Source organism: Gossypium hirsutum, chromosome A08, assembly GCF_007990345.1.
Source record: "Gossypium hirsutum isolate 1008001.06 chromosome A08, Gossypium_hirsutum_v2.1, whole genome shotgun sequence".
Classification (NCBI taxonomy): domain Eukaryota; kingdom Viridiplantae; phylum Streptophyta; class Magnoliopsida; order Malvales; family Malvaceae; genus Gossypium; species Gossypium hirsutum.
In genome coordinates, this window is record NC_053431.1 from 9,709,090 (window position 1) to 9,732,022 (window position 22,933).

At 34.0% G+C, this 22,933-nt stretch overlaps 1 protein-coding gene across 1 annotated transcript; it reads left to right on the forward strand.

The window, feature by feature from the left end:
* Window positions 1-1,624: 1,624 nt before the first annotated feature.
* LOC107952446 (LOB domain-containing protein CRL1) lies at window positions 1,625-2,774 on the forward strand. Its single transcript, XM_016887699.2, has 2 exons — window positions 1,625-1,944; window positions 2,066-2,774. The coding sequence occupies exons 1-2, from the start codon at window positions 1,666-1,668 to the stop codon at window positions 2,477-2,479; spliced, it is 693 nt and encodes a 230-aa protein (XP_016743188.1). The 5' UTR covers window positions 1,625-1,665; the 3' UTR covers window positions 2,480-2,774.
* The last annotated feature ends 20,159 nt before the right edge of the window (window positions 2,775-22,933 follow it).

Consider the following 22,933-nt stretch of genomic DNA (forward strand, 5'->3'; position numbering starts at 1 on the left):
TGTAGATATGAGATACTTTGACATCAATCAAAAGGTAATTAATGCAGCATGATAATTTTAGGGTTCTCAACTCATCTAATCATATAGGAAAATTTTAAAGTCAACTTTCAGGTGGATAATAGCAAAGGGAGAGGGACCACTATTATTTTGATCCTATATATAGCTATTAGGTACTAGATTGTAATCATATCTAGAGCAGCACTACTATACCATATATCAGGTCACCAAAACGAGATAATTTCTTTCTAAGAATTTCATTTCCATGATTGTTTATAGCGGGTAGATGAATGGATGGGTGTGACTATTTAATCTCCAATCAATTTGGCAATATGTACTTATACCTATGTATGCGCCATTATCGATCATTGGCTTCAGCTACCTGATCATCAACTACCTCTGACTGAAGCAGCAACTTCTTCTCATTATTTGCATATTTAAATAATAATATTGAGCCACACATGCTGCTGCAGATTTCAGACCTGAAATCATGAAGATAAATATTTTTATAGTAATATGTTGTTTCTTCAAACTGAAAAACTAATTACACCCTATATATAGGTTTTAAATCCCAACGCAAACTTATATTCATATATCTAATTCAAGACTAATGTATTAGTCTAGAGACTGGTTATTTGATTGACTATTATTCCGCTATATGGGACCGGTTAGATTGGAAATTAATTTGAGAATTGACTTAAAAAAAAAATTCAAATGAATTAATCTAGAAAATTCAAATGAATGAATTAAAATAGATTAAAAATTTGGTTAAATTAAGATTAACTTGATTAAATTAGATTTTTTTTATTTTTTAATGTTTTATTTTAATAATTTATTTAATTAAATTGGGCAAATTGATTGAATCAATATACTGATTATGAAAACTTTGAAAAATATAGTAAGTTTTATGAAATTGAGCTTTTCTCAATAAAAAAAAACATATATATTCATATCAGTAGAATATTTTATATTGTAGACCGGAGAAGGTCCCTAAAAAACTAAAGGTTTTACTAAAAAAGAAAAAAAATAGCTCATCTCCATGAATTATTATGAAGGGGAGAAAGAAAATTTGAAACCCAAGGAATTTTATATATGTTCTTGAGATAAAGTACAGAGTGTTTGGTTAATATATTAATTTATTGTCGTGTAATTAGCTTAACTAAAGAATTTCAATACATACATACATACATAGCCAGCTCTACCCTTGTCTTTATAAACCTTAAACGCCAAATATTTAAAAGGAAAAACCTGAATTAATCTTCATTTTCATTCTTGACTAGTAAAAGTATATATGCGTGTATTCCACAGAGGAACAAGAACCAAGATGAAAGCATATAAATTAGTAATAAATGCAATGATGAAGCAAATAGAAATGGCTTTTGTTTGATGCTATTTCTTTTTTCGTAGAAGGATACGGAATTGAACATCATTTTGAGAGAATGCAAGGCTGCAAGAGGGCTTTTTAAAAGGGAAATAAACAATTAAACATGTAGCCCAATAAGGTGACCGATTGTAATTAACAATTGATTATTAAATGATCCACCTCCCTCTTCCTCCGGTGTTTAAAATCCCCTTTTGATGATAATACCAATTAGCTCAAACCTATCCTCACTCTCTCTCTCTCTAAGAACCAAAATAAAAGTACCCACCAAAGAGAAAAAGCGCAAGATGACAGGTTGTGGTTCACCTTGTGGTGCCTGCAAGTTCTTGAGGAGGAAATGTGTTAGAGGGTGTGTTTTTGCACCTTATTTCTGCCATGAACAAGGTGCAACCCATTTTGCAGCCATCCATAAGGTTTTTGGTGCAAGCAATGTGTCAAAGCTGCTTGCTCACCTCCCTCTCAGTGACCGCTCTGAGGCTGCTCTCACCATCTCTTATGAAGCTCAAGCTAGGCTCCAGGACCCCATTTATGGCTGTGTTTCTCACATCTTTGCTCTCCAACAACAGGTTTTGCGAGCAGTACCCTTTGACCTTCCTTTTGATGTAAAAACTTGATGATCTGAAAACCCTAACTTGACTTTCAAGTAGAGATCTAATTACTGCCTTTTCTTGTTTAAAATTTGCACAGGTTGTCAATCTACAGGCACAGCTTGCTTCTCTCAAGGCAGAAGCAGCTCAGAGCATTCCCAGTGTCTCTGTTACTGCAAACCCTAATGACAAATACTTTGGAAAGGTTCATAATCTCCAAGATGTTCAAACTTGGTTTCACCCAAATAATTCAAGCATGGCACCAAATTTTAACACAAATCTCTCTACAAGTTCATATGGGTTGTCGGATCCAACCAGCTCATTAGGCAATTTCGGAAACTCAGGCATCTCATCAGGATCAGAAGATTATGTCTCATTTACTACAACTTTTGAGGATGCTCCGCGTTCCATGTCTTCCTTTGACATGCTAACAAACAACAGACAATGGGGTAATTTTCAGGATGTGGATGATCTTCAAGCAATGGCCTTTGGCTATGCTCAACATTCAAGATGATGAAAGGATTAAAACCTGGTGAAGGCATCATTCCCATCTTCCAGTTTTTGAAATATTGCATGGTGCACATTTTAAGATAAATTTATATGCACCTTCTGTGGCTATAAATAAGAGCTAGGAACCCTAAAAATTTAAATTAATGTTCATAAAATCAGAAATCCTAAAATCTACCATACTATATTTGTTTTATGTTTAATCTAGTGTAACCCTGGAATATTAATTTATATAGTAGTGTAATATTTCCTCTCTCTGACAAAACTGGAGAAATTTATCCGATTTCTACTAGGGATATCAATTTTTGACCTAATAAACTACGGTCGTCCTTTTTAGTTCCTTTTCTACACATACTTTCTCTTTATAAATCCTGATATTAGAAATAAATTTATTTAAGGCTCTACTTAATCTATGTATTTAAGCATTGCTCTTTATAAACTCTGTTTATTTGCAAGTACATGAGTCTTAGTTGCTGAAATAATATAAAAGGTAGTTAATTCTCTCATACTGTCAAGAACATATATACAACATGATCAATTTTATCAAAGATTTAATGATCTATAATTATTCATTGTGTTTGAACTATGAGGATGAAAACTGGGGAGAGTATGCTTACATTATTTCTATTAATACACATGATTATGATCCTAAGAGAAATATAATAAAATAAAATGCCTCAACTTGGAATAGAAAAAAGATGATAGATGATGAAATCTGAAACGTCACCTAGCTGTTAAGAGTTAATTACACAGATTATGATCCGAAATTTATATTGTTTTTAGCATTTTTATTATTTATTTCCCTAATGTTTCCACTATCAGTGGTTTCTGGGAAAAATTTGATCAAAGCTGGGTTGCTTGAAGACGCTCTATTCGTGCATGAAGCTGGAACCAAAATCTGTTGCTTGGGGTGCATTTTCTGTACTCTTTTAGTTAACATGGATACTTTTTTTAATTATTATTATTCAGTACATTTCAAACTCACATACCCATACTCACCTAAATTGTCACACGGACACAGTTTGCGGATCAATACCGCAACCTTAGGGCCAGGCAGGCAAATAATGAGAGAATTAGGCGTAGAAAAGAGATGCCCTGGGCCTAGTTGAATTGAAATGGAGAACAAAATTCATCAGTTTGCTGCATCTGATAAGTCTCACCTTGCTTCAGATGAGTTCTACTCGATTCTTACTGAATTAGATATGCAACTGAAGCTAGCTGGCTGTGTTCCTGCATTTGGGTCTTTAACATAAAATTTTAGTCTTTATTTAAATAGAACCAAGATATTTTTTATGTTTATCTAGGAAAGTTTAATTCTTTTGGGGTTAGTGACTACCCTCTCAATAATATCCTCTCTAAGGTTTGAACTTAAGTTCTCCCAAAATTGCAAATGACATCTAAAAGCAATGGCATATTGTGAAAGTTGACACACCCGAGGCATATTGTCGATGCATTTTGAAATGTTCTGGATGATCTTAGTGAAGTAAAAGCAAGCAAGAATTTGATGTAGTTGGAAGGCTTTTAATAAGATTATTCCTTTTTTGTTCGATTAATGCCTTTTTGTATTTTGTGGCGTGTAGGATGACTAAGTGCAACATCTCTGTCAAAGCTGAGGATTAATGAAATTCTTCTTACAGACTGTTAATTATAAGCATGCAAATTTTATCTGATTCACATGTAAAATTTCCTTTTTGAGGTTTCATTTATGAGTTCTGAAATAAAGAAGCATGTAAGATAAGATCTTTACTTGGAGGACAAAGCATTTTGAGTAGTAGAAATGCTACAAACCCAATTTAGCATTCATGTCTGGGAAATTTCTCACCAAGAAAAGTGGCTGCAGTTGCATGTTGCTTTGAGTTGAAATTGTTTAAATTAGAAAATTCTTAATTTTATGATTTATGATTTGAGGTGTTTTTGTTTTGTCATTTGGTAATGTTTTTTTTTTTTGGAACTAATCATTTAGGAATGTTATTAAGTGTTAAAATTGTAGATTAGTTATCTTGGGTTACGTGATTATCGGGATATTTTTGAAACCTCTTTAGAGGTATTTTTTTTATGGAATAAAATTTACATTGATCGAGCAAATAAAATGTTGAGTAGTTATTTGTTTAGCAATTTAAGAAACAACGTCCAAAAACATAGTAAATAATGAACACAGACAATTGTTTACGTGGTTCTGATCTAATTCTACATCTTGAGTTCTTGTCCAAACAAAAATTCACTATAACCTTATGCAACAAGAGATGATTTAAGGTCAACCACACTTTCAAACGTTGTAGATTCATTTTTATACAATTATAATTAAAAAACTTTTGCTAGATTGGGGCTTCTTTGACGAGCTTTCTTGATTCGAGGTTGATTGCTCTTCTATTTTCCAAACTTGTTATTACTGACTTTTTTTTTTCTTATTTTAAGTTTTCACTGCTTATGTAGGGGATCCTCTTAGTAGCGGTGTACTCTTCTTTTATTTTGATATTAATAATATTAATATCTTGTTGTGCAAAAAAAAAAAAAAAAAACTCCTATCAGCTAAGAGTTTTCTCACAAAAGTTTGTACAAACTAATACAATAGTTTGATTCCAGTAATTCGCACAAGATAAAGATTTTTCTCAGTGAACAGATAAGTGCACATTCAAATTTGAATATCTCAATGTAAAATGTAACCTTGATATATAGAAAGATCAGTAAACTTGTACTTAAGTTACATGAAAGTTATGCCCACTTAAACATTTTGGCAAGAAAGGCTTTAGGTGTAACTATACCATTTGTTCAATGTAACGGTCATTATACTCATTATCTATATAATTTACCTTCCATTTTCTCACTTTCAATCAACTCCTCTTAATCCCACTATCCACTATTTTAGCACATTCATGGCCACTTTCTCTTCATAACTGTTGCCCTTTTTAACTTCCTTTTTCAAGACCTATAAATATAGGTTTGCAAGTCTCATTTTTGGACTTTTTTTTTAATCTTTTGGGGGCAGACTAAGCACTCTAAAATTCTCTTTTTAACTTTTTTTCTACGCAACAACCATTATAGCTCTTACCTTTCTCAGCCCCTTATTGCGTCCATCACCACCGTCTACCACAACACCTATTTTCTAAAGTTTGCTTTGATCTTTCTCTTTGCCATTGACCGCCTTTGGACGTTTTAATATCTAGAGTGTGAATACTGCAATAAAATATAGAAGGATAAGGTGGTATCCGCAAGTATACGGGTCAAGTTGTAATATAAATTTACGACGAAGTAGCTGAGTACTCCGAGGATCGTACCCAAGGGAGGCTAGTGCTAGATCAATTCTAACCTAAAGACTAAAAGATCTAATTAGTGCTTTTAAATTAGTTATAGTACAAAAATACAAAATAAAAGATTTTTAGGGTTTTTATAATAATAAAGACAAAATAACATAAAAGAAATAGAATTCAAGAGATAGAATGGGAGAATAAATCAAATCTTGATTATGGATGATTAGCTCGCTTCAGTAATATCCATAAACTGTCATTTTGGGTTTTTCATCAGTCAACTAGCCGCTACCTTAACAGGATCTTCCGATCTTCCACTAACATAAGGAGTCAGCAAGAACTACTTATCTTCCAACCTCACAGTTCAAACTGCCTTGGGGTAAAGGTGTTCACGGATGGACCATACCAATTTTGGGTTAATTCCCACCTTTATGACTTCCTAAGGTTGTTAGGCCTAGGGTTTGTAGTTGATCCGTTGAGTAACCCTACAAAATAGTTAACAAATCATACCTCCACTCGTTCATCCCCCATAGAGGGATTAATTCTTCATGGCTTTTATAGATAATATAGAATCGATGTAAAGAGAAAGTATGCTAATTAAATCGATAAGATAGAGTAGACGAAAGAGCCTCGCGAATCCACAAAGTTTGAATGCTTCCACAATTCAGATCTCTTGATATCAACAAGAACAACTGAAATAAATCTAAAACCTAAGAATGAAAGAAAATACTAAACTATATTTTACACAGAGAATTTAGGATAAAGGAATGATGTCCATAACAAGTGACAAATAAGCCTATTTATAGCCTTTAGGTGGTCGTTGTCCTTAACCCTAGGTTAGCTGACATTCTCGAGCTTTAAGTTTGATTGTGCAGACCAAAATGCCCTTTTTTGTGTTTAATTTCCATCACAGAGTCGATTTTATAACATACCAGGGCTTGTGTCACAACGTTGCAATCAGTATACTCCTCTTTAGCTATCTTCAGGGGTATGTCACGACACCCTTGCTCTATGTCGTCACATCGAAGGCAGTCTTGTGTATTCTCCATTCTGCTCCCTATGTTGCGACATTGAGTCATCTGGGTTGCGACATAGCAACCAAAATCCATTTAGTACACCTTCTAATGGTCTCCTGCACACTCACAAAGTGCATTAGCTCACCCTCAAACCTCATTTATCCCCTAAGGTAAATAAAAGACTCAATTTGCACATTTTATTAAATATAAACAAAACTAAGAAAACTTAACTAAAACATCACAAAAATGCTTGTATTCAAGCTCTTAAATGTGAAAACTAGTTTAATTTGCTACACCGAATTACGGTAGATCAACCATCTTTCTACGACATCTTGTTTTGCTAGATTTAACGTCTCCTCACATTACCAAAAGAACATTTTACATATTGGTGACTCTACTGGGGAGCAGCGATTACATTTAGCGAAACACTAGTCATATTTTTCCTTTAATTTTTATCGAAACTACAATGGGTTTTGAAAGCTTAGATAATCCAATCCCTTCATACATTCAAGACTTGATAAAGATGATGAATTCAAGCGACAAAAGGATGCAAATATTAGAGGAGAATAACAAAAAGATGATGGAAACAATCTTCCAAGACACACCATTTTCCAACCACATTCCTTCTCTGATTAGATCCTTAGGAAGCACTTCTACTAGAGCCACTTAAATTCACAATGGAAATGGAGAAAATACATCAAATGCTTCTAATCTTGTGCTTCCTATGAAAACTGGTGCAACCAACAACATAAACACAAACATTCGTACCACCCACACCTTGACCGTTTCTATAGGAAAGCATATCACCATAAATTCTCAACTTGGAGAATCCTTCTTGGTGGCACAACCCATTAAAACACAAGGTTTTGTCTTTAAAGAATAACTTCAAAGGTTGTTAGAAGAAGAAAAAAAAAGCAAATGTTATAATTTCTTTGAGTTTGATCTCAAACTACCATACCTTGCTAGGGTAGTTGCCGAACCATAGCCCAAGGACTATTTTAATCCTTTATTTAAGCAATTCAATAAAAATTCTAGCAACACCTATGAGAATTTGATGAAATTTGTGGAGAGGTTAGGAATAGCTAGGTTGGATGATGTTTTAAAGTTAAAAGAATTTTCTAAGTCATTGATAGGGAAGGAATATACTTGTTATGTTAACCTCAAACCTGGTTTTTTGGAATCAGGGAACCATATGTATGTAATATTTGAAGAGTTCTTTTCCACTCAAGAGAAGATTAGTCTTGTTGACTTACGTAGAGAATATTAGAGACCAAAAGAGGATGTCTTGCATTGCATTTAGTGCTTTAGAGAAAAGATTTTAGATGTGCATGAAGCTTATGATGAAAAGCAATTTGTTAAAGTGTGCATCTAAGGTATGTTTGACAAATTTCAACTTTACTTGCAAAATTTGTCATTGCCTTCTTTCCTAGCTTGGTAGAGGCTACGAGAAAAACCAATAATACTATCAGAGGAAATAAGCGATTGACATATCACTTTCATCGAAAAGAGGGTGATTTCTTTATTTCAAAGAAAGAGAAATTATTTTAGAAGCTCAAACTTAGTAGTGAAGGAAGATACTTTCCACTATTGTTCTCATTCTTTACGAAAAAAGCTCGTAGTGTTTGTCTGCCTAATGTTGAGCGTCAACCTACAAATGAAGAAAAATCTAGTCCTATGTATTGCCATTTCCATAGGATCATTGGACATCCTACACGAGTGTGATTCTCTAAGATTACCATGGAAAGATGAAGAACAATTAAGTGATGATAAAAAGGTATATATTTCAATTTAGGGAAACATGCCTTACTTATGGTTTTACATATGGGTTTGAAGGTTATTCTATTTTTATGTGTAATTACATTCTTACAGGCTTCAATTGTTAGCTTGCTTTTCTTAATTTTGATGCTTAGCCAACTCAACTAATTATTCTACATAAGTACATTTAATGGAGAATTCGACCATTGTGGTCAAAACGACACTTTTGTTTCTCTTCCAAATACAATTTTTTTAGTGGAGAAGACGACTGTTGTGGTTAGTGCACCACTTCCATTACTTTCCAAAATAGTAGAGAAGTTGATCATTGTGGTCAATGCATCACTTCCGTCACTCTCTTAAAATAAAAGTTCTTTTAATGGAAAAGTCAACTATTATGGTTAAAACATCATTTCCATTACTCTTCTAAAATACAAATTATCTTGGTAGAGAATTTGATTATCATGGTCGATGCTCCACTTCTATCACTCTCTTATGTACAAGTATACATAATGGAGAAGAAGACCATAGTGGTCAAAGCGTCACTTATATCACTCTCTAAAAATATAAATGACATATAGAAGTCATTTCTTGTGGTTATGCAATACTTCTATTACTCTGGCTAGATACAAATTCTCTTAATAAAGAACTCAACTGTTGTGGTCATAGTACAGCTTTGAAAAAAGTAACCATTATGGTTAAAGCACCACTTTAGCCATTTCCATATATATACAATCTCTCAATGAATTACTTGACACTATTCTCTAAAAATAAAATATACTCATCTTAATTTATCTTAAGCCCTTGAATAATTTCTTTATATAGGTGAGGAGATGTTACACCATTAAATAATTAATCAACTCAATAGAGAAATATAAAAAAAAAGAGAAAAACAAAAAATGTAAAATAAAAAAAATGTTTATTCGCTTAATAAAAATACAAAATTTTTTTCTTAAAACATCCATCCACCCAACATTCAATTGAAGCTTGTGTAATTTCAAGATTTGTTCTAATTAACAACAATAGTTCATATAAAGTTAAAAGACTTTTTCTCACCATGTTCTACTAAATCATAGAAATGAGAGGATATGAGAAAATTAAGGAAAACAAATCGGTTGAGTCAATCGTGTTGGTAGAGATACAACTTTTTATATAAGTGGACAGAGAAATTAAATAGTAGTGGGGGTGGGGGGAACGAGAGAGGGGGGACGAGGTGTGGTGGGGAGTTTTTATTTAATATTAATTAATTATTTTTATTTGATATTAACATCAATATAAATTTTAAAATTATTATTATTATTTTTAAAATATTTATGTATTTTTATATATTTCTTAGAATTTTCTAGAATTGTGATCAAATTGAGAATATTTGTAAATTTTGAGAGTTTAATTTATAAAATTATGAAAAATCAATATAATATGTAAAATTTGTGGGCTAAATTTGTTATTATATTGATTTTTTAACTGTCATAACAACTTCTCGTTTGTGATTTTAATGGGAGTGGTCAAAATAACCGAACTATATAACGTTGATGCTTAAATTGCAAACTTTTTTTATTTTTGGTGCCTAAAATGAAATAAAAATTATAGTTGAGAGACTATCTATGAAATTAACCCTTAAGATAAATATAATGATTATCCAAATTTCTCGCATATCGCATTGTAAATGGAAAGATAAATATTCTAATTTACCCATTTACTATTTTGTTTTATAGTAGAATCTCAAACTTAAACATCTACACACGCATCCATTTAAACTACCATAGGTATGACCTATGGATCGATCTTCCATGACTTTGAGGATATAGTGAACACCTTTAACCAATAGACCAAATGATGGGGTTTACCTCTTTTTTTATACAAGATCACTAAATTAACTACAAATATCATGTCAAATATCTCACTTTGGCTTTTTTTGAAAAAATAATTGTTGTAGAAATGTAGATAAGGAAACTAGAATCATGTTCTTAGCATATCAACACAAGCAACATCATATCTCAAACATTCATCAAAATATTAATAGAAAATATCCAAAAACATCATCCACAAAACATAAGTAATCAACCAAGCAACATAAGTATCGTAAACGCTTCAAAACTTGTTAATAATGACTGGCTTAAAATTAATGTAATGATCACAAACATAAGCTTTGGTATATAACTTTTGGAATAAATATAAAGTACAATTACATTAACATATGGCTTCACAAAAGCCACAATGAAGTATAGATTCTGATGTTGAAGGATTGTATCAATTCTATGCTTTTGAAGCCTCTGTCATCAATTTTCTTGTGCTGAACCTCGTTAGAGGACTTGAACCTAAAGTAACCATTGGTGGATTGAAGAAAGTTGAGGAAATTGATTTTTGTGTTTCAAAGGTTTGGGTATCTACAATTAACCTAGATATCTTAGAAGGCGGCTTTTTGCTTAGGTTCCTATAGATGGCGTCAATTGTTGATGCCTTGTTGCGGCTGAATGTGCCATGGCATAGGAACACCGAACAAAAAATCAACACAACATTATCAGAAATTCAAGCAGCTTGATTGCAAGTGTGACAAGTCCATTTTAATATTTGTGTGTTACAACAAAACACGAAGTATTTCGAGGATCGAACCCAAGAGAGACCGGGCGTTAAGGTGACTAACAATGATAATGCATGCAACTAATAAGTCTAGCTAGCTAATCACTAGGTATTATATTACGACAAATCATCATCAAAGATTAATTACACTAAACTACACCTAGGAGGACTAAATTTAATAATAGACAAAAGTGCACAAATATCAATCTAATGAGATAAAATGTTTGATTAATATCCATGTTACTAGTTAATTAGTGAATTAAGGATCTAAATTTCTCAAACTCCTAATTAGTTCAATTTTACCTTTTAGTGACCATCTTACCCAATTAGATTATTTAATCTAGTTTATCTCTTGACCTCACTAAACTAAATTGGGACAATCAAATTGGTTTGCAATAGGCTTTCCTCTCGGTCTCACCTACCTAAACGTTCACCTAGCGACAGCAATTCTAGGTTTTGAAGTCTATTTGATTTAGTCCAATTTTTTCAATTTAGTCCATGGCCCAAAATCTAACCATATAACATTTCAATCAACTAACCAACCAACCATCATAAGATTTAGTACCTATTCATCATCAACATGCAAATATCATTCACGTTCATGCTTAAATGACTCATCAAATAAAACATAAACTGACAAAGTTGAGGAGCTCTTGGGGACTCTTGGAGGAGTCTTTGTTAAAGATGATAGTAGCACTAAAAGTGAGGAAAGCACAACCAAATAAGAGATTTTTACACTTCTGAAAGTTCACAAAGAGAAAATCTATTGAATACTTTAAGGAGAAACCAAAATAACAAGATAAAGTTTTGTGTCTAATTAAAAGCAATAGTAAAAATGAAAAACTTATAGCTACTAACTAACTAAGCTAAGAATGGAAAAACTAAAAACCTAAAAATAGTGAAAGGAACAAAAGAGAGAGCTAAAAAAATGATAAAGATGGATCTTTTATGTTTTGCATCTAGTATGCCTTTAATAAAACTAAGTTTACAGCTCTAAAATTTGACAAAAATGCCCTTAGTATACATAAGTTCACTTAAGTTGGTGCTAGACACAAAATTGCCCTTGCGATAATTTTCACTCGGTCAAGCTTTAGTGTTGAGATGTCCTTGATATTAGGTGTTATCTTAGCTTGAGGGTTCTTGATGTCACGACACAAACTAGTTGGTGTTGCGACATCCTCAATAGTGCCCTTAGGCTCTTTCAGTTCAACCATCAGTTGGTAGTCACCACCTTGAAGGCTTGGAGTCTAGCCATTGGGGCTCAGTGTCACGACATAGCACATCTAGTGCTGTGACATCCATTGTAGACTATTCTAGGTAGGTTTCTCATTGAAGTTTTGCTCCTCTAAGATGATAGAGGGTCGGTGTCATTAAACCCAAAGCAATTATGTTTTCCTCAAGCTTTGGTCATAGTCATTACCCTACTCACTGAAATAAACCATTAAACTCCCAATGACATAGCTTTTGCCAATTTGGGTCTCAAAAGGATCAAAATGTAAGAAGAACTACCATTAACACGAGAAACTAAAAATCAACAAAAAAAATCAAAAAGAGTCTAATTTAGAACAAACTTATCAAGTGTTCGAGAGAGCCTAATTTGACATATCAAATTAAGACAGATCAGCTATGAGTAGGTTAAGTTGAATGAATCAAAGCTTAGTTAGGATTACAAGGTAGAAAACAACTAACAAGCACTAGAAAAAAATACTCTAAAGCACTCTTTGATGCTTAAGCCAATTATAAGTTTCATGGAAATGTGGAATAAAGGTAAATAGTGCCAAAAATATGTCTTACCTAAAAAAGTCTTGTGGCTTGGCTTGATAGTTATAGCGAAATTGAGGATTACTTGTGACCTACACGTATGTAATTTCCAAATGTCATTACTTCTATAATGCTTCCATTTTTTAGGGAAATTAATCCTCACACCTCCTTACTTATTTGGTTGAGTTAAAAACATTGTGTAAAATCTTCTTCCATTAAAGGAAGAGAAGCTTGGATGACACCACATGTCATATTTGTTCAAATATTTGTGCCTGCCTATTGAGAATAAGTAATATAAAAATGAAAGCGATTGCAAAACACGCAAAATAAAGAAAAAAATGTTGGAATATTTGTATTGCTTCTAAACTCAATGGTGAAAAAAACAATGAAGACTAGATATATATAAGCTTACATGTAACTTACAAGCCTAAAATATCTCAAAACCAACATCCTATAAGGTGATTATTAGCAACAAATCTTGAAAAATTATTCTGTCAAGTATCCAATTAACTCCAAAATTAATAGGTTAACTTTGAATCAAGGTGAATCAATGTTCAACACTCCCTCTTGATTTAGAACTACATACACAAAGTTGTTCTTTGAAAAGTATGTTCTTTGCTTGCGAGAGTGGCTTTGTCAAAATTTTTGCAACTTGCTCATTTGTGTCACAAGCTTTTGAAATAATTTCTTCAATAGAAGCAAGACTTTTAAATAAAATGGTAACGAATATTGGTGTGTTTGGTTCTACCATGAAAAGCTAGGTTATTGCCATAGCAATAGTCAATCTATTGTCACAAAAATGTCCATCAAACCTATCTGCTTTTGATTGAAATAAAAAAAAGTTCTCTTTAGCCAGACTTCTTGACAAGCTAAATAAAATACAATTATATACTTATTTTCATAGGTTGATAAGGCCATTACTTCCTATTTCTTTGAACTCCACGAAATTGCTCCAAACCCAAGGTTGAAAATGAAACCTAGTCTGCACTTTTTATCTTCATGCTACCAGCCCAGTCACTATCCCTAAAGCCAATCAATCTGAAACTTTAGAATATTGTATCCCGTTCATGGCTATTCATGCAAGATATCTTAAAATTTTCTTTGCATCTTCAAGTTAAAGCTTTCTTGGATTGTGCATAAACCTTGACACAACTCCAATAGAGAAAGAAATATTCAATTTTTTATGAGACAAATGATTTAAACTGCCAACAAGACTTCTAAAGTGTGTAGCATTTTCCTTTTCAGCTCCATCATCGTGATACAACTTCTCATTAATATTCATGGGTGTGACAACAACCTCACAGTTAGCCACATTAAACTTTTTCAAATGATCAATTCTTTTGTGAAATAAATATCCCATCAACACCTTGTTTCACCTCAAGACCAATAAAGTAATACAATAGACCAAGGTAGACAATTCAAACTTCATTATGTAATCTTTAAATTTAACAACAAAAGATTCATTTGAACCCATATAAATCATATCATCAACATAAAGACACACCACCAAAAAATCTTCTTCACCTTCTCTCCTTACATAAAAGTGGCTCATGGTTACTTTTTTCAAAACCATTTTCCTGAAAATAAGAATTAATTTTAAAGTAACATATTTTAGGTGGTTGCTTCAGTCCATAAAGTACCTTTTATTTGTTGGAAAATCGAGTTTGGAAAATATAGCGAAAAATAAGTTTAAGGGAAAAATAGAATTTTAAATTGTTTTTCCAAAACAAGAACTTGGTTGTGGTATCTAAAGTAATAAACACTTAATCAAAATTGTACATTTTCAATTCATCTAGGATGAATGCTTCAACCGAGTAGTCTTCTCCACTATCCTCAAGCTCTTGTCTGTTGAGTGTGGGCTCGCTTCAAATAAAAATTTTTCACAAAATTACCATTGGGGTAATTTGGCAATTTCTCTAAACTTTTGGGCCAAGTTATAAATAAGAAAAATATCTCTAGAAATCTTCTGAAATAATTTCTTTGGAGATTTTTTTCTCTACAACTTTCTCTTGAATTTAAGTGTGTGAAAAATAATTACTCATGGCTTTCTTTATATAGGGAGAGTTTATAGAGTTCGACTATGATTAAATTTAATTAATTTAATATTAATTAAATGTAATACTTATTAAGGGCTAATTTACTAAAAAATGCTCATTTCCAAAATTATTTATGGAAATGGGCCAATTTTTTTATTATTTACTGAAAATGTCCAAATTTCCCGAAAACGCGTCCACGGCAACGCGAAGTCAAGGGCTATGTCAGAAAAACGCGTCTCTGAGGGAGCGTTTTGTCCACGTCAGGACAAAGCGCTTCCTTGAGGGCGTGTTTTATGCTGACATGGACAAAACGCTCCCCTAGGGACGCGTTTTGCCCCACTCCAACGGTCACTTGATTGGTTGACCTCCAACGGTAATATATATATATAAAAGGCCCCCTTTCATTTTTCCACACAAAAGTCCTCTCATAGTTCTCTCTAAATTCTCTCCAAATTCTCTCAAATTTTCTCAAAGCTCTCTTTAATTTTTGCAAAAAAAGCTCTGTTTAAATTTTTTTTGAATTAGTTTTTTTAAATTAAAAAAATATTCGATCGTGTTAGCAATGGCCGGAGAATTTATTTGTCTCGATAATAAACACATCTTCGTCGATCAAATGACAATGGTAAGTGATAATTTTAATTAATTTTTCAATACTATTTAATATTTTTTTCATTTATGTAATTTTAATTAATTTTTATTTTATAATTTTTTATAACAGTCTATAGATCGGGTGTTGCAATGCTATATTCGTAATATGTCTGGTCCTCCATCGCTGTTGATAGAGAATTACTTGTAGGATGCGGGTTTTTGGCCACGATAGGCCAGGGGTGCAAGTTGGACCCGAAACTAATCAGTGCATTGATAGAGAGGTGGAGACCCAAGACTCACACTTTCCATTTTTCATGTGGAGAATGTACTATCACTCTAGAAGATATGCAATTGCAATTGGGATTGCTAATAGATGGGTACGCAGTCACCGAGTCCGCTCAATCTGCTGATTGGAGAGCCGTATGCTACGAGCTTTTGGGTGTTATTCTGAATAATATTAACAGAGTTCGGATCGAGATGGGCTGGTTACGGGACACATTCCCAGAGTCGGATAATAATTTAACTGAACTAGAAAGAATATGGTATGCTCGGGCAGACATTCTTGAGATGATTGGAGGTTATCTGATGCTGGACTTGTCACAAAACCGCGTACATCTGAGATGGCTGCTGAAACTCGTTGATTTTAGCGCAGTTGGTGAATTTAGTTGGGTATGCCGTGTTAGCAACATTATACCAGGAGATGTGTGGGGCGACGCGACCGAATAAAGCCAAAATCAGAGGTTGCCTATCACTACTACAATCATGGGCACGGTTTCGCTTTCCATTTTTACATCCTCGAGTGAACCACCCATATACATTCCCACTGATAATGAGGTAAATTTTATATTAGATTTTACAATTATTACATATATTTATAATATAATTGTATGCTAAAAATTTATTTAATTAGGTGGAACCATTCAGCGAGTTATGTTGGAATACCCACCTCTCTTGAAGATATACGACTTCTATTAGACCAACGGTCAGAAGTATAAGTAAATAAAAAATAGTAAATAAAATATATACACATAATAAAATAGTCGTTTTGTATTTAGTATTTAGTATTATGTATATAACTAATATTTTTATCATGTTCATATAGTTTCAATGGACACCATACGAGGATTCGGTAATTTGGGCAGTAATTCCAGATGAATTTTTTCAAAATCCGAACATTTGGCATGTGAAGGTCCCATTTGTCAACTATGCTATCGTAGAGATGCACCAGTTAGATTGAGTATTGCGGTAATTTGGATTCTGAAAACTGATTCCTGTGGAACCTGAGGGCTCGATGATGAGCATAAAGTCAACTTACAGCTATTGAATATGGATTGGCCGAGATACTGGTCAAAATATATCAAAATTTGGGAAAATCGGTATTATTATATACCTACTCGAGAACCAATCATCGTTCCTGAGTTAGCGTGCATGCCGGAATACATGCCATGGTTTAGAATCCATGGTAAGCCATATTTACTGTCTTAAGACGAGAGGCGACGGCAAATTCGTGTCCAAAGGGAACAACAGGGCCCTTTAAATCCAAGAAGAAGGGATGACGACGCAGGCCTATCAACAGTGCCCACACAATCACTGAGCCCATCAACAGTGCCTACACAGTTGTTGGGCCCAACACTTGAATCGACGACACCCATATCACAGCCTTTTTAGATTATGCCAGGTGCGTATCCTAGCCCTTATATGTATCCTAACCCCTATATGTTTCCTTTTCCGAGTCCTATGGCAGGTTGGAATGTATGGCCCAGTTCATCTTCATTCCCGATTACTCCATGTCAGCCATCAATCAATAGGCCGTCGTCACATGAGGGATCACACGAGGCGCTGTCGGGGAGCTATTCTTTTTACCAATCTTTATTGCCTTATGGGATACAAACACCTCTGCCATGGGTAATGCAAACACCTCTACATTCATTATTCTATCAAGGTAGGTCATCCTCCCAACACCCACAACCAGATCCCTTGCCGGAGGAACCACGATCCCCATTGGAGCAACCACAACCCCTACCGAAAGCTGAACCAAAGAGGAATCTAGTGCGTAACCGACGACAAACCCCATGTGGCATTGATTCCAACTAGCACCAACGTTGATTTTTTTAATATATTTGTACAAAGTTTTTTTATATTGTTTCATTTAATAAAATAAAAGTTGTTTTTGATATTTTAATTGTAATTTACTTTTTATAATTTTAATAAAATAAATGTTCTTTTGAATAAGGTGATATTTTTAATATTTTTAATAAAATATAAATAATGCAACATAATTTTATTACAACAACTATTAGCTATTCCGATTTGGACATGATCGAGTTGTATGACCTAGGTTCTTACACTATCCGCACAACTTTTGTTGGTTCGTTGTTTCTCGGATATCCATATTGTTATGTATTCTAGTTGAGCAAGGTCGACCCTTTGGTTTGCAACACAATTATCTATCTGGTAATAGCTTAAATGGAGCAAGTGATACAGACGGCCACTTATGTTCATCTGGGACTGGTGGGAATATGTGTCTCTACACGTTGTACATGTATTCTATTTTGTACAGTTCATCGACATAGCTCATGGGATCTAGACGAAAATTCTGATAAGCTGCAATTACATAAGCGCATGGATAACGTAGTGCGTCAAATGTCCCACAGTTGCAGGTCCTATTTTTCAAGTGTACACGATATTACCCGCCAATAATACATTGGTTCGGTCTATCAAACTCCATCACATGAAACTATAGGTTGTCTTGATCGTGACATACTATGTACATGGTGTTTGTCTGTGCCTTTGCCTTGTTAATTTCTTGCAATACCTTCGTGCACCATACATGGCCTCCTTGCGTTTGGCCTTTATAACTCGCAGCTCACTTTGGAAATAATGAAGCTAAACGAAAATATGTCTCTCACACAACCAATGTTATTGGCAAATGACGCATTCTTTTTAAAACAGAATTTATGCATCAGCCAGGTTTGAGGTCATATGACAATATCGTAGGCCGTCGTTGTATGCTTATGTCCACTGTTCGAAAGGTATGTTACACAGGTAGTCTGTGCATTCTTCGTTAACTAAACGCAAAACCTCCAACATCTCATGAAAACGGTCTTTACTTATCTCATACCTTGCCAATATAAGTTGATAGCAAAAATTACATACCACTCTTCCATTCAGAATAAATTGAATATTACAAATGAAATTATATTAATAGAGATTCAATACCCATGTTGGTCACTTGCTGTTGTTCAGTTGTAGATAGATATTGTCTGTAGTAGTTGGACGCAACGTACCTTAGGTAATACCGATGGTGTGTGCGATGCCATTGGCTTCCTTGTTGCTCAATTACGGCTAGTATTCCAGTGCCCCGATCTGATATAACGCAGATATCAGGTTGGGGGCAGACATGCCTCCTTAACCTAGAAAGAAAGAAATCTCACTGCCATTTTGTGCCACAGTTAGGAATAGCCGATGGGCATATCTACCATACATAAAGGTACAATCAATTTGTATCATTGGCTTGCAATATAGAAATACGTTGCAGTATTACTTAAATCTCCAGAATAGACGTTTGAACACTTGGCATCCACGGAGCAATCGTTCGTTGTAGTATGCAGGTTCCGTTTCAAAGTTTGTTATACAACCTGGGACATATCTCTGTAGAACCTAACACCACTGCCCCACTTCATTATATGAAGCGTCCCACTTACTATCAATCTTTCCCAACGCTTTCTACTTAGCTATCCAAACCTTGCAGTAAGAGGGCGTGTACCTCAATTGGCTATGAATATTGGCAATTAAGACCGGCACTGAAGTCTTGGGATCTGCCTTCACTGTCGGTAGTATTAAGCTAGCTAACATATCTGAATCCATCTTGGGATGATCTTGTGGAACACCTATCAACGAACTACGTTAAATAATGCAACATTACTTAATAACAGTATTATTCAAAAACCCTAAAAACCTAGTGATATTGTACCACCAACACATGTATGTGGACCTTTGTACTTTTTTATCTCCCACAAGCCTGTCTTTTTCCACAACAAGGCCATGATTTTCCATGAACATATACTGTCTTGCACCGCACACTTGGCCTCAACTTATCAGATTTGGATTTAACCACGTTATAGTTAACCCCGTTCATGATGCTATGTTGTTTCAATGTACCAATAAAACTATCTTTATTGGAAAACTTCCTACCAACTTCCAATTCACCCGAATCCAATGACGAACATATATGGTCACGCCTTCTGTGTGGTAGATCTAGAAACTCCAATGCATCATCTTGAGATCGACATTATGCATGTGGGCTCGATGCGAGTATGCACTCAATCATGTATCTTCTTCTTCTTCATCTGAACCCCCTTCAACATCTTCAAGTATGCAGAAAATAATGTAATTTCTGCACCATCGAGGCCGGGCTCTTGAGGTGGATCCACATCGGACTCATCATTCTACCCACCATCATTTGCAACGAATAAAGTCCCCTCGTCGGTGGATGTCATAGGGAGTACATCATCCCTTATTGTGGACGTTTCATAACGTCCCTAATCAAATGTGGATTGCCAACCACTAGAAGTTGATGTCATTCCCCAGTACGTATTTCCAGTATCAAACATCGACATATCGAGGTGCATGTCCCATCCACCAACACAGTGTCGTGCAGGGGTTATGTATTCATATTGCTACCAAACACGGGCGCTTCCGTGTTTTGCCACCCACTGAGTGTCAGGCATGGGTCGTGCATTCCTCTCAAATAATGGTAGATGTTGAAGTCGCAAATGCATCATTTGGTGATGAAAATTGTACATATAACTCAAGATAGGGTGATCCACTAGCAAGATGAGTCTGCACCATTGCCTCTAAGCTACGAGGACCTTTGATGTCGAATGAGTCATATCTAACGGGATCAACCAAAGAACAAAATCGATACTTAATAGACAAAAATTTCATTGGCGTTGTTTCGAAGATTTTACGCCTAATTCTTTAATGAAGTTTTGTCAAATCTATGTTTTGGTTAAAAACAAGTCACGCTGTGCTCTCCGATAAAAAAACAATGCCGTTCTCCATGTCATGGACCTTACCATCATAGTAAATAACAACACGAATACATTCACTCATCTTTAATTTCTATTCTACTTTAGCCTCAATTTCTCTTGCTGTAACTTATGCAACATAAGAATTAAATTTGACTTATTTATAATCTAAGACCAAATAGGAACTGTTGTAGCAAAAGAGTGTCCACGTGGGAGATTTTTTCAGTAATTTTGTTGACAGTGCATCCTGCTTGAAGCGTTTTGGACACTATTTGTTCAGAAACGTCTTCTTAAAATTATTTTTTCAGATATGACTGTAGCAAAAGAGCGTCCACGTGGAAGCTTTTTTCAGTAATTTTGTTAACAGTGCATCCTACTTGAAGTGTTTTGGACACTATTTGTACAAAAACATTTTTCAGTAATTTTGCTGACAGTGCATCCTAATTTAATTAATTAACCCTAAAAACCCTAAACCCTAATTTAATTGATTTTTTAAATTAATAGTTAATTTAATTAATTAACCCTAAACCTTAAACCCTCATTTAATTACTTTTTTCTTTAAACACAATAAAACCCTAACTCTTAAAACCCTAGCACTAAACCCTAACCTTAACCCTAAACATAATCAAGCAAAAAACACTTTAACCCTAAAAAAAGGGCAAAACGCTCCTCCAGGGACGCATTTTGTTGACACAGCCCCTGACTTCGTGCTGACATAGACGCGCTTTCGGGAAGTTTGGACCTTTTCGGTAAATAATCAAAAAATTGGCCCATTTCCGTAAATAATTTTGGAAATGGGCGTTTTTTAGTAAATTGGCCACTTATCAAGATAAATATTAGATTCAATTTAATATTAAATATATTAAATTAATAGAATATTTATCTACAAGATAAATATTAAATTTAATTTAATATTAGATGATCACTTTAATATTAAATTAATAAAATACTATCAATATAAGTATTAAATTAAATGTAATATTAAATTTATTAAAATAATATTCTTTTCAGAATAGTTAATTTGGAATCAAATTACCTGGTGGTGTCAACACAGGCGTGACACCTTCACGGCAACCCGAGCTGGTTTAGCTACTTCCGGTTCTATCTGTACTAGTGACGACCCGACCATTCCGATCTAGCCACCAATTGCACGTCAGCCTGATTTCACATACTAGGTCTGATTCGACTAGTGTTTGTGTCTCAGTATCGGTTTCGGGTTCTCGGACCCAATTTTCGATCTCAGGTCTAATTTTCAAGTTCAATTACCCATTGTGTCAATTGTCTGACTTGGAAATTAATTTACAAAAATATCATATTAATTTTAATTAATTTGATTAATTTAATTTTTCTTGATCAAAATTAATTTTACAAAAAAATCACTAAGTTTTTCCAATTAAAATTTCAAGAATATTATTTAATCAAATTTTCTAGTTCAACAATTCTTACGACTGTCTAATTTAATTCCACATTGAATAAATCGACTCAATTAAATTATTTCTAAAGTCGTAGAATTTTCTTCTAATTCAAATGCAGTTCGATCGAGCTTTTGTTAAGCTAGTGGAGGAAGCAACCCAACATATACAATTAGTCTCGAGCAATTGCAATTATGTCTAGAAACATCGTTCCGATAATTCACAATTTACTTAATTATGGAATCAGTCAATAAGAAGTACCATGATTGAAAACTGCTTTGTCCAACTACCTTGTCTAATAACCTCATCATGTGAGCGTTACCCATATATGATATCCTTGATTCCTTTGAGTTAAATCTGTCCACTCAATATAATCTTATTTTTTCTCATTTTCACCAATGTGTATTCTTAATGATTAATATGATCACTTTCAACAATTGACTATGATAAATTACTTGTTCGAGAACAAATAATCTGTAATCATGTTCCGTATTTATCAATCCACATGATACCAATGAGAGGATATCGTTAACTCTTTAATTGAGCTATGAATTCTATTGTTTGTATTAAAGCCATACCATACACAAGTCATGTACTCAACTTACCGACTATGGGCTCGATCATCTTTAAAGCATAAGCCTCCACTTATATGAAAGCACATAAGTTACATACGCATTGTCAGTAGCTAACTTAGGATTTAGGTAAATCACATCATGAACGTCACAAGTGAATTAATTCACAAACGAATTCAGAATTAATTCAAATTGGGTCTAGTCCAATGTATTATTCTTCCAATGAGTACATCTATGTCTCTACCCGTGGAGCCAACTACTCCGATGGCCAAGAGTAGTCATATCCCCAATTGGAGTTGTAGATAACATAATAATTCTTCTAATTATTTGAATCAAATGTTCACTTTGATTCTTTTATGGGATTATAGACTCCTTTAGATTATCTACTGAAGTATGTTATCTTTCTCGCAATGTAAACATTCTTTGTAACACCCCTCGCCCGTGTCCATCACTGGATTAGGGTTACAAG

What these genes read in the sequence shown, in the direction of transcription:
- LOC107952446 (XM_016887699.2), top strand. Translation starts at nt 1,666, where the DNA reads ATGACAGGTTGTGGTTCACCTTGTGGTGCCTGCAAGTTCTTGAGGAGG. An exon ending in TCTTTGCTCTCCAACAACAG is followed by an intron (nt 1,945 to 2,065) that starts GTTTTGCGAGCA and finishes AAATTTGCACAG; the next exon opens with GTTGTCAATCTACAGGCACA.